This window comes from Corella eumyota, chromosome 3 (genome assembly GCF_963082875.1).
Source record: "Corella eumyota chromosome 3, kaCorEumy4.1, whole genome shotgun sequence".
NCBI classification, from domain to species: Eukaryota; Metazoa; Chordata; class Ascidiacea; order Phlebobranchia; family Corellidae; genus Corella; species Corella eumyota.
In genome coordinates, this window is record NC_137492.1 from 3,223,665 (window position 1) to 3,239,578 (window position 15,914).

Consider the following 15,914-nt stretch of genomic DNA (forward strand, 5'->3'; position numbering starts at 1 on the left):
TCTTTCGTTCATGTTGCGATGAGTGGCAAGCTAAATACAAAAACAATTTGCAATATTGAAGTTGTAAGATGTTTTTAAAACTATTTTCTTAATTTGCGATAATTGATACACTTATTTAACTGATCCTTTACGCAAGGACTTCACTCTACAAATGCGTGAGAAGGTTTAGGGCCTACGATAGCAATTTGCATATTAAAATTTAAATCAAACAAACAAATGGGGTTTAATAATACTATTAACATAGCAACTGTTTATCTCAGTTTTATTAAAGTATATACGTTATACTTTTAGCTAGTGCGTTTCCATATATCATTTTAACTCTTATGTCTATCTAATATTGACTTACCATGAACTGCGTAGTAACACAACGTTATAGTTAAACATAGAAAAAATGTGTAATTCAGCGTCTGCATCGTTTTGGCCACGCTATTATACCACTACCCCTTTTTAAATAATTTTGGCAGTGCCAAGAACAAAATTACAAATACCGCTTCGGGGTATATTTATATTACCTAAACACCAGGCTATTTCAAAATTAGCAGGCATATCATAGAATGCTTTCGATGCCAAAATTAATAACAAAAATATTACCTTTTTTATTTTTTTGACCTAGTTTAAGGGTATCAAGTGATTGACAAATGACCAAATGATAACAATTTAGACTTGAACGTCCAGCAAAGGTAGCGGAATATTATGTTTTGACCTGTAAAGAATGTTATCTGACACTATTTAAAAATAAATAAGCCAATCGCCGGGTGATACAAGATCCCACATAGGTATGCCGTACCTAAAATAACAAAAAAATATTTTCTAAAATGTTAATTTTCGAAATGGTAACACTTCTAAATTTTAGCTTGAAAAATATCAAAATAAATTTTTAAACGACTCTCTGTTTGAAGAAATGCGACAAACAAAATAAAGACAACAAAGCGAAAAGCACAGTAGATAATCATATCAAGAATGTAGGAAATTCCAATAAAAATGGGAACATATAAAATGTGTTTTAGTTAATAAATTTTAACTTAATTACAAGTAATCTGTTAATGGCAATTTAAATGGTTTTACGTATATTAAATCTCTATAATAGTACCAAATAATAAAATGCCATACCAACATAACGTTCAGCAATAACTTAAAAAAACATACAAAAAATTGCGATAATATTTTAAATGTCTTACAATAATAATTTTTTAGCATAACTTTAAAAAAAATGTCAAATATTAATGGTAAAAAATATTAAATTGAATTGACGAGGGAGATATAAAGAATAAGAAATTTGAAATTTTTTTTCTAGTCCCTCAAGCCAAAAATCGATAAAAGACGTCTATAATCAAAATATAATTTAATTGAATTCCTCAGACACCTCACGTCGATAAAATAAAAGAATAATATATATTTAAATATATTAGATTCGATTTTTAGTCTAAGGAAATAAATACTAAAGCAATAAAATATCATCGCTTGAAGTAATACATCATTTTTAAATTATTATTTAAAAAATGAATAAAATTAATATAGTTTACAGAATTTTAATACCAAATTCATAATTTTACTTTAAAAAATAAAAACTAAATGTACTTTATGGTAGTATAGCATAGATAATGGCAATATAAATACGTTAACCAAAAAAGTATTACTAAAACTGCACCAAAAATGCTATTTTGTCATTTAAATATATTTAAAATTGTGAATTTAAGAGTACAATCTCATATAGAATAACAGAAAAAATACAAAAATGGCAGCAATACATGGACAGTTAGCATGTTATTAAATAAATAGGCAAATAAAGGAAAGGGCCAAAATAAATATAGTGTAAAGAATTTGGTATGGTTTATAACCTTATTTAAAACAAATTACTGTTATATTACTGAAAACAAGTTTACCATATTGACATTTGACTGACAAATATATGCTTGCAAATGCCACTTTGCCTACAATAAGACATTTTTTATTAACCCCAGCCTAACTCAATCCTTCTCAAGTAAATCCCCTTTAATTTAAAAAAAAACATGACCTTGATTTTGGTAAAATGTTGTTTTCTAATTTTAATTTCCGTAAAAATGTCCATTTAGATAAATGGTTTTTAAATGGTAGGTAAATATGGTTGGATACTATGCAAGACAACCCTTAATACTTATACAAATATAGAATACCCTTTTTTTAAATTACTACCTCAATACTTCATCACAAAACGAAAAAAAAAATTGAAACAAAAGTTAGTCTGAGTCCTCTGATGACCTTGAAGTTAGGGTTCGAAAATGAACGGAAAGTTGTTCCCCATCTGTGGGTGATTGCCGCTTCCATTCCGGGCGTTGCACAATAAATAAAACACAAAGTATAAACGCAATAATAATCAGGCCACAGATATTGGCAAGTACTGCATCAGGGGGTAACTTTTGATAACCTGAACTCTTTCTGTAACAAAAAAATAATTAGTTAAAAAAATAATAATTTTAAGAAATTTTTCGAAATTTTAAACATTAAACAATATTTGAGTAATTGATACTAGACCATATTTAGTTTAAATTAACCATTAAAAATTAAACCCCATAGCAAATAAATATCATATTATTTTTTATGTGCTTCATTACATTTTTAATAATTAAATTATCGCAAATCAATTAAATTTTAATTTGAAGCTTATGCATAATTCATGGTTGCTTTTAGTTAGGCCCAGCATCTTTATTTTTATTTTGTTTTAAAACGTGAAATTTCTATCAATAATTTACGATAAGAATATAAGCATATTACATATGGTATAATTATAATAAACAAGCTCTTGAAAGATAATACGCCATATTTTAATTAAATTTAAAAAAATAATTAATTAATGATTATTTAAAAAAAAATCATATCCGGATTATATATTAAAAAAATAACACAATTAATTTATACAAAAAATAAATAAATTTGGTTCCTTTTTACTGAACATGCTGTTTTAATTTTGTAAAGTAATTTGTAGCCTGTTTAATAACTTCCTAACTAGAATGATTTATCATTATTTTAGTATCACTACGCATCAATAAATGATTATATAGCAACAATGTTATTTAAAAGCAACACAACTAAATGCATACTGTATATATCTTTATACAAAGTTTGTAATAAACATTATAATAAATACAACCAAAGTGATATTTAAATATTAATTCTGTAAAAACTAACTTAACAAAAAATCATAAATGAACTAAAAATATTCCAAAAATTGGTATAAAAATTTTAAAAAATAATTGTTTTTTTTACTTACAATTTGAAGAACATTTTTTCGTTAAGTCCTGAGATGCAACTGATGCCAGCAAGAACAAGAATAGCTCCTCCCCAATATTGGTGGATCGGAAGATAGAAGGATCTTAAAGTTGCTCTTGCTCCGGGAAGAAGAAAACACAAAAATCCAAAAAGCAACTAAATTTTTTTAATTAAACAAAAATTACATTTTCTGATTAAAAAGATTTTTTCTTGTTAATAAAATTTATAGTTTTATAGATTAAATAGACACCTAGATTTTTACTAATTAATTTAATAAATAAACACCAGTCAAAATAATTTTATTTATTCAACCATTATTAAAAGATTTTATAACATTCTTCTAGACACTGTTGATAAATTAAATATTACACATTATGTTAAATGCATATTTTAATTGAAATTTAAAGTAATACCTGAAGACCAAACAGTAGAAAAGTTGTCATTCCAAACCAACTGTGCAGACTGTACATGTTGGTATAATTATTAGCATTGTGGAATTGAAATACCGCGATCAGACCTATATTAAAAAATATCAATATTATTAATTTCTTAAGTAAAAAAATTGTGCAAAAACAAACCCCATGCATCAAGATTTAAAAGCGTTTTATTAAAAACAATTATAATAATAAATATATTTTGAACAGTTTAAATTAACAATCTAATTTAAGTATTTTACCTACAACAGCAGAAAAAAAAGCTAACAACAGCAATCCAAAATGAATTAACTTCGTCTTTAGTTTGTCAGTTTGTCGAAAAACTCGATAAATCATTATAGCTAAAACATAATAAAAAACAACTTAATATTTATAATAGTAAAACACAAGCTATACCATATATTACAAATTTTAAACTATACAAAAGTACAGACAATTTACATTTTTATACAACTATTTATAATGAGGTACTTATTAAGATAAAAAATTGTTTAGTTTTCTACCTTCTCCGTACAAAAAAACTATTCCACACACCATACAAAGTGGGTGCATATTGAATTCCTTTCTCGAACCATCCCAGGCAAACCCACCAAAATACTGGTTCAATAAAACACCAATTAAAACAACCATTGTAATACCAATAGCCTGAAAATAAACACAAAATACTTTAAAAGAAATGGTTTATCTGCAACTGTAGTTTAATTATATGCAAATATACCCATTTTAATTGCAATAAATACTCATTTTTGTACATATTTCAACCCTTAATGTATTACTAACCTGCGATAAAGCTATCATCCATGTTAACCCTTTCAGGTTATCTGGGTCTTCAAATCTTCCACCAGATCCAGAAGCCATAATCAAATTTAGCAAACAAACTGTTATGCTATAATAATTAAAAAATTATTAGTTTATTCAAAAATTTGCGCAATCTTTCATGAGTTGCCTGAAAGGAACCGCGTTTAAGTCAAATTTAACTATAATAAATGAAGTCGAACTTCTAATTTAACCAAAAAGAGAAGTCGGATTTCCCCGGTTCAGTATTTTGTTATTCAGAATACGGTTCCCGATTTGTTATTTAGCACACGGTTCCCGGTTCTCAAGTACATTTTGGTACCCGTTTTGAATCGCAATAATGTAACTCAACTATTTTGAACTTATTTTATTATTAAGTGCATCAAATTGTGTATATTTTTTAACTTTATTATCTATTTAATCGAAATTTAACATAAAAGTAACTGATTGTGCCGTGGCGCGCAAAATTTCGTGAGTTGAACCAAATTTCGACCAGTTACTTGTCAACGTGGTTTAAACTGCTCTTTAAAAGTAGAAATATATAATTACGGAACACTTTTGCATAATAAGTTAAACGAACTTAACAAAACGTTGTAGAAATGTCAGAATTATCAAAAAAATGGTTTGGAAATTGTGGTGCGCAAAACTCTAAAATTGCAATTATATTACGACATGCGACTTTTTATTAATTAAAGAAAAATTAAAATTTATAATCTTGTGTACTGCTAATGCTGCTACCAAGTTGTGCATTGTTAAAAATTCTAAAAATGTTTGGTTATCACCAAAATTTGAATTTTTTTAATATTATTTTTTTATTTAATGAGGATAAAGCAATCACCATTGTTAACAAATAAACTGACAGATCCGACGAGACGATAATAACAAGGTTTGGTGTCTGTCCTGTTTATTTGTTTTTTACTTTAGGAAACGAGTGGGTTAATTGAAGGTTCTGTTTGCTATCGGAATAAAGTGTACAGTTATTTTAAAATACTTAAAGGTTTAAGTATATCGGTAAGTTGTTTTAGTTATTAAGTTTGTACGATTGGAAAATAATTAAAAATTGCTAATTTTTAGGATTTTTTCTTAAAGCGTTCAGAAAATTAAAATCTGATTAATAAAATTAAAAAGCAGAGGTTAAAAATTGAGGCAAGTATGTCTTCACGACATAACATTGTGGCTGGAGGAGCCTATTCTCTTCCAGTAAGATCGGAAAGATCTTCATCATCTACATCTGTTGCTAGGGAACTCTTTGATGCATGTCGTAATGGAGATTTGATTAAGGTGAATATAAAATGTTAAGACATTCTTGTTACTTTATTATTGTATATAATAAAAGAAACTAATATAAAAAAATGCTGTTAATTTTAAAATCTTTAATTTGATCTGCATTAAAGTGTAGTGTTTAAAACAGTACATTAGATTTGGGGTTGGATCCCCACTGCTTTCATGCTGTTTTTGAAATTGGTTCAGAGTAAAAAATGTTACTCTATGTGTAGGCCATAAACCCCACATCTAGAATAAATTTTAAAAAATAACACTTGTTTATTTCAGGTGAAAAAATTAGTAAATGTTCAAAATGTTAATGCTCGCGATGTAGAGGGTAGGAAATCAACTCCTCTACATTTTGCCGCTGGGTTTGGTCGCAAGGATGTAGTTGAACATCTTCTACAGTGTGGTTCTAACGTTCACGCTCAAGATGATGGTGGTCTAATTGCTTTACATAATGCTTGCTCGTTTGGCCATGCTGAAGTTGTCCAGGTAATTGGATTTTTAATTTTGTATATTATTAAATGACTTGTTTTTCATAGGCCTATTTGAAATTTCAACATAGGCTTATTTGAAAACCTATTCTTACATAACCCTTAAAAAATATAAAAGTTTAGAAATAAAAAAAGTTTATATAAAAATAAAAAAAGTTAAAAAAAGTAAAAATCTATAAAAAAATTAAAAAATGTCTAGATATTAAAAACAATGAGATTGTGATTTTGGAATTTTTGTTTATTTTTTAATAAACATTTTGCCAATATTATTTATAGCTTCTTTTGTCTCACGGAGCTGACGCAAACGCCAGAGATAATTGGAATTACACCCCGTTACATGAAGCTGCCATCAAGGGCAAACTTGATGTTTGTGTTGTATTGTTACAAAGTGGAGCTGATTCCCATATAAGGAACACTGATCATAAAACTGCACTTGATTTAGCTGAGCCATCAGCAAAAGTAAGTTTAACATTGTTTCTGTCTTAGTGAATTGTCATTTTTACCAATAAGTTATAACCGTTACATACCAAATAACAATTTGCTTTTGCTTTTTATTTGTCTGTTAAAATATGGTGTCCAATTAAATATAGAGTTTAAATATACAAGTGTAGGGTTTATATGTATTAGCGGTTTGTTTACGAATTTCGGTAATCAATATCATAATGAAGACAAGAAATATGATTAATCATTTTTAAAATGTAACTAAAAGATATAAATCATTACTGTATAAATCATTTAATAATGGGTTTTTGTTTACCTTTTTATGTTAAATAAACTGTTTATCTTGATAAATTATTTTATTTAAACAAAAAAAATTTTTTTTTTATTTTTCTTAGATTGTGTTGTCTGGTGAATTTAAAAAGGACGAGTTGTTAGAAGCAGCAAGAGGAGGAAACGAGGAGGAACTGATGGATCTTCTGACTCCACTTAATGTCAACTGTCATGCTGCCGATGGAAGAAAATCAACTCCTCTTCATCTAGCAGCAGGATACAACAGGGTAAATGTTTGTAAAAGTAGCTTAATTATGTTTTGTTTATTTTAAAAATTTGATGTAAAAAAACAATGTATTAATTTTTAAGACTAATTTCAAGATACTTGCCTTACCAAAGTGTTTTAGTTTTCTTTTAATGTCATTTATTGATTATTTTTGCGAAGTAATTAAATTATTCAATGGCCTAATGCATTGCAGCTAAACCTTATCCAAAGAAAATTTTTTACTTTAATTCTTTTTAATTTATAAAAACAAGTTCTTTTTATTAGGTTGAGTAACAATTTTTTTGTAACAAATCAATTTTTTTTCTATAACTATTGGGCTATAAAAATACTTAAATTATTAAGTGTTTTATGCATGTTTTTATTGATTCAGGTTCGAATTGTGACTTTGTTGTTACAACAAGGTGCTGATGTGCATGCTAAAGATAAAGGAGGCCTTGTTCCTTTACATAATGCTTGTTCATATGGACATTATGAGGTAAGTCTGTGCATTTTAATACAAAACCTCGTTAAAATTGATTGAAAATTAATTTTTCGAAAGGTTCCAAATGTTATAATATTTAAAATTAATTCAATTATATCCTATTTTTAAAATTTTGTCAAACTTGGTAATTTAAGAATAATTTCTTGTTTAAAAAAAAAATTTTTAAATCTTTTACTTTCGTTTTGTTGTTTTAATAAAGTTTTTATAGTATGCATAAATTGTCATAATAGCTTTGATATTTCAATATCATTATTTTTGATTTACTAGACATTTTAAAATAAATAAAGTTTATAACACTAAAATATTAAACAAACAGACTGATAACTTTACAATTTCTAAAGAAAAAAAATACAACTTTTTTCGAAAATAAAAAAATTAATTAAAAAAAATTTTATTTTAAGGTGACAGATTTGTTAATTAAACATGGCGCTAACGTTAATGCCATGGACCTGTGGCAGTTTACTCCACTACATGAAGCTGCCTCGAAGAACAGAGTAGAAGTCTGTTCTTTATTGTTGGCCCATGGAGGTGACCCTACAACTGTTAATTGTCATTCTAAGACAGCAATTGATGTAGCTCCAAATCGGTAAGTATCAAAATTTTGTGTAAACCTTTTTAGTTGTGTCCTTTATGTAGTTAAAGAAAATACAACTATATGTAAAAATAAAACATTTAAAAATTTATTCGTTGCTTTGACACAGCCTAAAGTTTCCTTTTTTAAATGTTTTGATTTATATGTTGTGTGTGTTTGATTTATGTCTGATAATTATCCTTCTAATTAGCTCTTACTTAGGGGCATTACAGCATGGAAGCAGTGGGGATCAAACCAAGAACATCATGCTAAATGCCAAAGTGTTCTTACCACTACACTACACTGTCAGACTGTAAAAAAATCTTACCATTTAAAATGTTTTTATTTTCAGACAACTGCAAGAAAAGCTCGCTTACGAGTTTAAAGGACATTCGTTGTTGGAAGCAGCAAGACAAGGTGATCTGACCAAAGTGAAGAAGAACTTGACATCGGAAAGTGTTAGTTTTCATCATCCAGAGACTAATGAATCTGCTCTTCATTGTGCAGTGGGATGCCCTTGTCCTAAAAGAAAACAGGTAAAGAAATGATGTAGTAATTTTGATAAAAAAAATGGACGTTGATTACCTGTTTTTAGATTTATTTTCGGTATATAATTACACAACTGTAGCTAAGTTATAAGCTGCATGAGCTATTTAAAAATATTATAGATTAATATTTTGAAATATTTTTTACACTTTTACTATTCGGTATGTTGGATTATAGTTTTAAAATTGTCAAAAATTACCAAATTAGTTTAATAGTTTAAAACATACCACAGTTATTATTTTTTTGAAAAGTTTTAAATTTTTTATCACACTATAATTAGAAGACCTAACTTTATTATTTTATATTTAATCAAAGGTGACAGAACTGCTAATAAAAAAGGGTGCAAACATAAATGACAAGAACAAGGAATTCCTAGTTCCCCTGCATATAGCAGCTGACAAGTCACACATCGACGTCCTTGAGGTATTATTAAAACATGGAGCTAAGGTGAATACCCTGGATTGTTTGGGGCAGACCGCGTTGCATAGAGCAGCCCAGCTAGGTTTACCCCGGGTGAGCGAATTTTTTTTAAGTAAATTTAAAAATAAAAAATAAAAATAAAATATTTGATTTGACAGATTTTATTTCAATTTTTTTTTCTTTTTTTGTAAACAAGTTTTTAAAAATTAATTCTGTTTTTATTAATTTATTTACCTTTTTTAAGGTTTGTACAGTTTTACTGAATAATGGGGTAGACTCCGGAATTGTGTCCATTCAAGGATTAACCGCTGCTCAGATGGCAACAGAAAATATTCAACAACTTTTACAGGTAGTTAGAAGCACAATTCTGTAAATTAAAATTAAAAATGTTGTTTGTTTATTTTTAATTAAAGTTAAATTTTTTTAAATCTCACTTAATTTTTAATTTTTTTTATTTTTTGTGTTTTACTCCAGGATGCGATTGCATCGGCTGTGAACTCCGCTCCTCATCCGGAGCCAGTCCCACATCCAGCGGCACCACCTCCCACTCATCCCGCATCAGAGGAAACTTTAAATTCTGGAAGAACCACAACTGATGTAGAAATGCAGGTAAAAAAAAAAAAATTATCGTGAAAAATCTGAAAATAAGCGCTGAAAAATTCAACTTTTTTAGAGTATTGTATTAAACTGTATTTATACCAATGTATGGCTTTATTATATTTATTGATTATTTTTGGCTGTTTTCATTGAACTCAACCTAGCACTTGACACTACTTTGAAGTACTCTACCTTAATGGTAAAAACAACATTGTGGTTTTGGCTTATTTAAATACAGGACACATCAATATTACATATATATTATTATTTCCAAATACAAAATTTAGGTTTGTTAATGAATATACTTTGTGAGATTTGTAGATTTTTCGTTTATATGCCTCGACACTATTTCACAAGAAAAATAAGGACATTTTTTCAGGATACCGTTTAGTAAAATACTGTTAACTAATTTTAGAAAAAAAATGCTGCATATTTTTTAAAAATTTTATTTACACTTAACTACAGCTTCTAGAGGCAGCAAAAGCTGGTGACTTATCCATTGTCCAAAGTCTCTGCCAGGTCCACAATGTTAACTGCAGGGATATGGAAGGTCGGTTGTCGACACCACTTCATTTTGCTGCTGGGTACAACAGAGTGGCAGTTGTAGAGTTTTTGTTGAAGAATGGAGCTGATGTTCATGCTAAAGACAAAGGTGGACTGGTGCCGCTGCATAATGCATGCTCTTATGGCCATTATGAGGTACAATAAATCGAATAATCAATTGAAAAAATATAAATTTGTTTTAAATTACCTGTGCAAAAACAGAAAAAAATTAGTACCAATTTATGATATTTAAAAAAAATACTAACTTATTTAATATGTGTATACAAGCAAGAACAATAATTAATTTTTTTATAAATTGAATAAAAGCGTTTAAATTTACATTAACTTATTTAAAAAAGTAAATTTTTTTTTTAAAAAAATCTACATTAGAAGTTATAGTATTTATTAAAAAAATTATAAAATTAAACATTTTTACACTTTAGGTTACTGAGCTTCTAGTTAAACATGGTGCTGTAGTCAATGTTGCCGATTTATGGAAATTCACTCCTTTACATGAAGCAGCCGCTAAGGGAAAATATGAGATCTGTAAACTTCTTCTCCGACACGGGGCTGATCCTCTAAAGAAAAACAGAGACGGGAACACTCCTCTGGATCTCGTAAAAGAAGGAGACTCTGATATTCAGGTAGATTTTAATAAAAAATGAAAAAAAAAAATTTTTAATAAAAAAATGAAAAAAAAATGTGATATTAAAAAAATGAAAAAAAAATGTGATATTAAAATTTTTTTAGGCCTATATGAATTGTATATTTAAGTGGTGTTTGATGACTTGTAATGTCAATATAACACAGACTACAGTTAAGTGTGTATTGTATTAGTCATATATTCACTTCAGACAGCTATTAAACACACTTAATACATAATAGGAGCCCCTATCTAGCCTTATTACATAACTAAGTGCATAGGCTATTGATTTTTACTTTATTTCTCATTACCTTAACTATACCATTAATAAGAAAACCATGACAGAATTTAAGTTGGACAATTTAAAGATTTTTGACAATTTTAGTTTTTGTTTTAAAACATTTTTATTTTTATTTATTCAATTTTTTTTTCAAATTTTTTATTTTTAGGATCTACTTCGAGGTGATGTTGCTCTATTGGATGCTGCAAAGAAAGGTTGTCTGGCCAGAGTCCAGAAGTTGTGTACTCCTGATAATATTAACTGCAGGGATCAACAGGGTAGAAACTCAACACCTTTACACCTTGCTGCAGGGTACAACAATTATGAGGTAAATGTTATTACTACTGGTTAATAATTCATTTCGGATTATAATATATTCTATTTAGGCCTTTGATTCAGTTGTATCTTTTAAACCAAGGTATAGTGATATGACTGGCATAGTCCTTATTGTATTGGTAAGAACACATGGTTTTACTACATAAGGTTCTTCATTTATTTCAGATTTTTCTGTGTCGAAGCATTCTCAAGTAAGATGCTAATGGTATTACGTTTGCCAAGCTAAAAGACTGATAAACTGGTTAATAATAATTAAACTTACTCAGAATGTGAAGTCAGCCTTCCCACATCGACAATAAACAAATATGAAAAAATGCCAGATAATTTAAATTTTTTTAAAATAACTCTTTTTCTTTCTTTTCAGGTTGCTGAGTATCTTATTGAACATGGAGCTGACGTTAACTCACAGGACAAAGGGGGTTTAATCCCACTTCACAATGCCTCATCATATGGTCATGTTGAAATAGCTGCCCTTCTTATTAAAAGTAATGCTTCAGTTAATGCAACAGATAGATGGGCGTTCACACCACTTCATGAAGCTGCGCAGAAAGGAAGAACTCAGCTCTGTACTTTGTTACTTGCTCATGGTGCTGACCCTACAATGAAAAATCAGGTTTGAAATTTTTTGTAAAATTCAAAGAAAAACTTTAAGTAGAAAAGATAGGAATACCATTTAGGGTGTACTATTTGGTTATTGACATTAGTTTTACCTAGTTAATGCCCTAACAGTATATACCTGTTTATATATATATGTATTGTCCATTAAGTTTCATTATATATACTTTGGTCTATAGCCTAACCTATGGGCAGCCGTTTAATTGTCATTATATGGTTACAACTCTCAACTTACATTTGCCTGTGATAATTTACCCACACTACCATTGACAATTTTATTTATTTTATAGGCCTATGAATTGAGCATACATTTATATATTGTCCACTTAACTCCATTATATATAGAATAATAACTTAAGATAAAATAATAATTTGTTGTTTATTTTCTTAGGAGGGCCAAACACCGCTTGACCTAACTACACAAGATGATGTCCGCTGTCTGTTGGTCGATGCAATGCCACAAAGTGTTGTGCCACAGCCAACTTCTGATGGTAAGTCAGCCGGTCCGTCTGCATCGAACTCTGGCCTGACATCTGGCGGTGATGGTTTTGCCAAGTCATCGGACGATGCTAGTGCTTCAACAAAACTTTTGTTTGAAGTTGCTGATTCATCAGCAGCAAGTAAGTTTTAAAAAAAAAAATTATTGATCATATTGCTTTGTAATTAACCTGCAGGTATTTTATAATTAACCTATCTTGGTATACTTTTTATCTATTTTGTGTATTAATTTGAAATATTTTAATTTTTAAAATAGATGAGTCTGCAGTTCTTCAACTCTTAGCTCGTCTCGGCTTAGGACAATATCGCGAGATTTTCGAACAAGAAAAAATCACCACAGATGTACTAGCAGAAATGGGGCACACAGATTTAAAAGATATCGGTGTAGGAGCATACGGGCATCGACATAAACTCATTAAGGCTGCTGAGAGACTAGCGCTTGCTGCTGCAGATGGAGCAGTTGATCCAGTAGAAGAGATCACGATGGCATCAATTTTGCCACGGTATGATTTTTTTTAAATTATTTTTTTAGATTAAAATTTTCGATTATTTTTTTTAATTTCAAGTTTTGATTTTTTTAGCCCCACGCAGCAGGGGTCATTCTTGGTGGATTTATCAGTAGATGACAAGGAGTATCAATCAGTTGTGGAGGAGATGAAGACCACAATCCGGGAGCACAGGGATGGAGGTGTTGCTGGAGGAGTCTTTAAAACCTACAATATAATTAAGGTGGAACATTGTTTTAAATTTTAAAACTTTGTGAAATTTTTAAGTATATTTAACAAAAAAATTTGTTTAGGTTCAAAAAGTCCACAATAAAAGACTAAGAGAGAGGTGGAATCATAGAAGAAGGGAGGTAGGAGAAGAGAATCACTCGCACAGCAACGACCGAATGTTGTTTCACGGATCGCCTTTCATCAGTGCTATTGTACAAAAAGGTAAAATAATCCAAATATCTTTAAATATTTTTGATATATCTTTTTTTAAAAAGTTAAAACACACTATTATCAAGTTAAGGCCTACAGGATTTCCTACCTTTACCTTTATAAGATTACTGCACTTTTTTATGGACTTCATAAGATTACTATGGTTTAATTTGGACTTCATAAGATTTCTGTACCTTTATATGGACCCATGTACTGTTATATAGGCTACAGGGTTGACAGACTGTTATCTGATAGCATACTTTACTCTCTTAGGTTTTGACGAGAGACATGCTTACATTGGTGGCATGTTCGGAGCTGGAATCTACTTTGCTGAGAATTCTTCCAAGAGTAACCAGTATGTTTATGGGATAAATGGGGGCACAGGCTGCCCCATGCATAAGGATAGATCGTGCTACATCTGCCACAGACAAATGATCTTCTGTAGAGTAACTCTAGGTAATTATAACAAGTGCTATCATTATTTATATTGGGTGTTGTAAATTTAAGATTTTTTATAAGTTTTATGAAACAAAGAATTTTATTAGTCACCACAAATAGAAATATATTTTGTTGGTTTGGGCAATTCTCCCAGAATTTTCGTGGTTGTGCCGTAAACTAATGAGTAAGGAAAATAACGATTCCAGTTAACGCTGGCATCTTCAAGGATCTTCCTTGTAGAGATTTTTGTGGGCAGAAGATTTGCTCTTCTGTGGAAGCTCTACTTCGGCTATCTGCAGATTTGCAAGTCTGCCTCTTTCTTTTTGTAAAAAAATATTAAATTTTTTTTTAATGTATTTTTAGGAAAGTCTTTCCTACAGTTTAGTGCGATGAAAATGGCGCATGCCCCTCCAGGACATCACTCTGTGATTGGTCGACCAAGTGTGGGAGGATTGTCGCATGCTGAGTATGTAATATACAGGGGAGAACAGGTAGGTTAAAAAATTTAAATATTCTTCAAAATATAAAACAATTTGATGATTGATTGAAAAGGACAAGCCTAAACATTGTATAACATTTGTAACTGGGACCCACTGATAAATTGCCTCTCGCAAATTAGGAAATTATTGATTACATTACTCCCTACATTGCCGACTATTTATTTGTTTGGCAAAAGTTTGTACTTCCCTAGTTCCTTCTTTCTCTAAGGATGATATGACATGGAAAGCGGTAGGGAACAGCACAAAACTTCCCATAGTGCAGTGAAGCATTCTAACCACTGCCATATTTTTGTAACCACACTTAGATATCTTTATTTTTAATCCAACCCTATTAATGTTAACTTTTTTTAGGCCTACCCAGAGTATTTGATCACTTACCAAATTGTCAAACCAACAGACAATGCACCAGCTAGAAGCAAGCATTAAAAGTACATTTCTGCACAAAAATAGTTTAGTAATTTGCATCCTATTTTTGTCATGACAACTTTTGCCCAACGGAATTCAGTCTGATTGTTTTTATTGTGCTTTCTGTTTTTTATCATTTTTGACAAGGCTTTTTGCTTATAATAAGTGTACTACTATGGCTTGTAAAAAATTTTGTTCAAAAGGCATATTTTAAAAATGCTTGTAAACTTATAATTGTTTCGGTCGTTGGGCAATTTCATAAAATAGGATTCTTTTAAAGCATATTTAAATATACAACATTCCAAACTTTTTAATTTTAGGCAAATTAAATAAAGTTTCAAATTATGTGATACTTAACTACATGTAAATTTCTATAGGTTTTTACTATTTTTAAAACATTGTGTGCCATTTAAATCAACTAATTTTTCCACTGTGTTTAGTAGTTACAAATAGGCTTTGCTTGGTTAAAACAAAATTAGAAATTAAATCAAATTCTTAACTTTTTGGCATAAATAATTGTAAATTATATATTTAAAAAAAATCAAACTAAGCGTACTTAATTTAAACTATACAATTTGTTTTAATTAACCTGTATTTAATACAGGAGTAGAATTGTTAGAGTATTTTGTTGTGTGTCGTTGCATGGCGGTAGTATTCGTTGTTTCAAATTGTTTTCAAAATAAAATTTGTTTGAGGTGTGAACTTAAGTATTTTTGATATCTTTGATAAAGAAAGGTCGACTTCACATCCTAAACATAAGCTTAAGTGACCTTAATTTTATCTTGAATTTCTTTATTTGATATTACTGTATTTGTTATTGACTTCACTTTTTAGGTAAGCAATAGTCATAGCATAGTCTATACATAAGTATGAATATCCCCTA

At 29.3% G+C, this 15,914-nt stretch overlaps 2 protein-coding genes and 1 non-coding gene across 4 annotated transcripts; 2 read left to right on the top strand and 1 right to left on the bottom strand.

Annotated features, from left to right (window-relative positions):
* Positions 1-1,589: 1,589 nt before the first annotated feature.
* On the bottom strand, positions 1,590-4,694 carry LOC145744883 (transmembrane ascorbate-dependent reductase CYB561-like). Its single transcript, XM_082562849.1, has 6 exons — positions 4,461-4,694; positions 4,184-4,325; positions 3,923-4,021; positions 3,660-3,763; positions 3,248-3,402; positions 1,590-2,415 (listed from the first exon to the last, which is right to left on the bottom strand). Exons 1-6 carry the CDS (start codon positions 4,536-4,538, stop codon positions 2,217-2,219), a joined length of 777 nt encoding a protein of 258 aa, XP_082418975.1. The 5' UTR covers positions 4,539-4,694; the 3' UTR covers positions 1,590-2,216.
* Positions 4,695-5,381: 687 nt separating this feature from the next.
* LOC145745730 (poly [ADP-ribose] polymerase tankyrase-2-like) lies at positions 5,382-15,699 on the top strand. Of its 2 annotated transcripts, XM_082563881.1 has the most exons (22): positions 5,424-5,486; positions 5,550-5,756; positions 6,027-6,233; positions 6,512-6,694; positions 7,072-7,233; positions 7,603-7,707; positions 8,115-8,299; positions 8,637-8,820; positions 9,146-9,343; positions 9,495-9,599; positions 9,725-9,859; positions 10,313-10,546; positions 10,834-11,034; positions 11,483-11,641; positions 12,014-12,262; positions 12,656-12,884; positions 13,019-13,265; positions 13,344-13,491; positions 13,562-13,700; positions 13,962-14,144; positions 14,490-14,617; positions 14,978-15,699. In XM_082563881.1, exons 2-22 carry the CDS (start codon positions 5,628-5,630, stop codon positions 15,050-15,052), a joined length of 3,585 nt encoding a protein of 1,194 aa, XP_082420007.1. In that variant the 5' UTR covers positions 5,424-5,486; positions 5,550-5,627; the 3' UTR covers positions 15,053-15,699. The 2 variants fall into 2 exon arrangements, with proteins under 2 accessions (XP_082420006.1, XP_082420007.1); XM_082563880.1 differs by having other exon boundaries at positions 5,382-5,756.
* LOC145746905 (U12 minor spliceosomal RNA) lies at positions 14,294-14,440 on the top strand. The gene has a single exon (XR_014281665.1). It is a non-coding gene; the product is annotated as a U12 minor spliceosomal RNA (small nuclear RNA).
* Positions 15,700-15,914: the final 215 nt, after the last annotated feature.

Bases quoted from the DNA above. Each gene is read 5' to 3' on its own strand.
- LOC145744883 (XM_082562849.1), bottom strand. From the start codon at position 4,538: ATGGCTTCTGGATCTGGTGGAAGATTTGAAGACCCAGATAACCTGAAA. The intron at 4,022-4,183 runs GTAGAAAACTAA...ATTATGTTTTAG, and splicing joins AGTTTTTTTGTACGGAGAAG to CTATAATGATTTATCGAGTT. The intron at 3,403-3,659 runs GTATTACTTTAA...AAAAAAATTTAG, and splicing joins TTCTACTGTTTGGTCTTCAG to TTGCTTTTTGGATTTTTGTG.
- LOC145745730 (XM_082563880.1), top strand. From the start codon at position 5,628: ATGTCTTCACGACATAACATTGTGGCTGGAGGAGCCTATTCTCTTCCA. The intron at 8,300-8,636 runs GTAAGTATCAAA...TTTTATTTTCAG, and splicing joins ATTGATGTAGCTCCAAATCG to ACAACTGCAAGAAAAGCTCG. The intron at 13,492-13,561 runs GTGGAACATTGT...AAATTTGTTTAG, and splicing joins AAACCTACAATATAATTAAG to GTTCAAAAAGTCCACAATAA.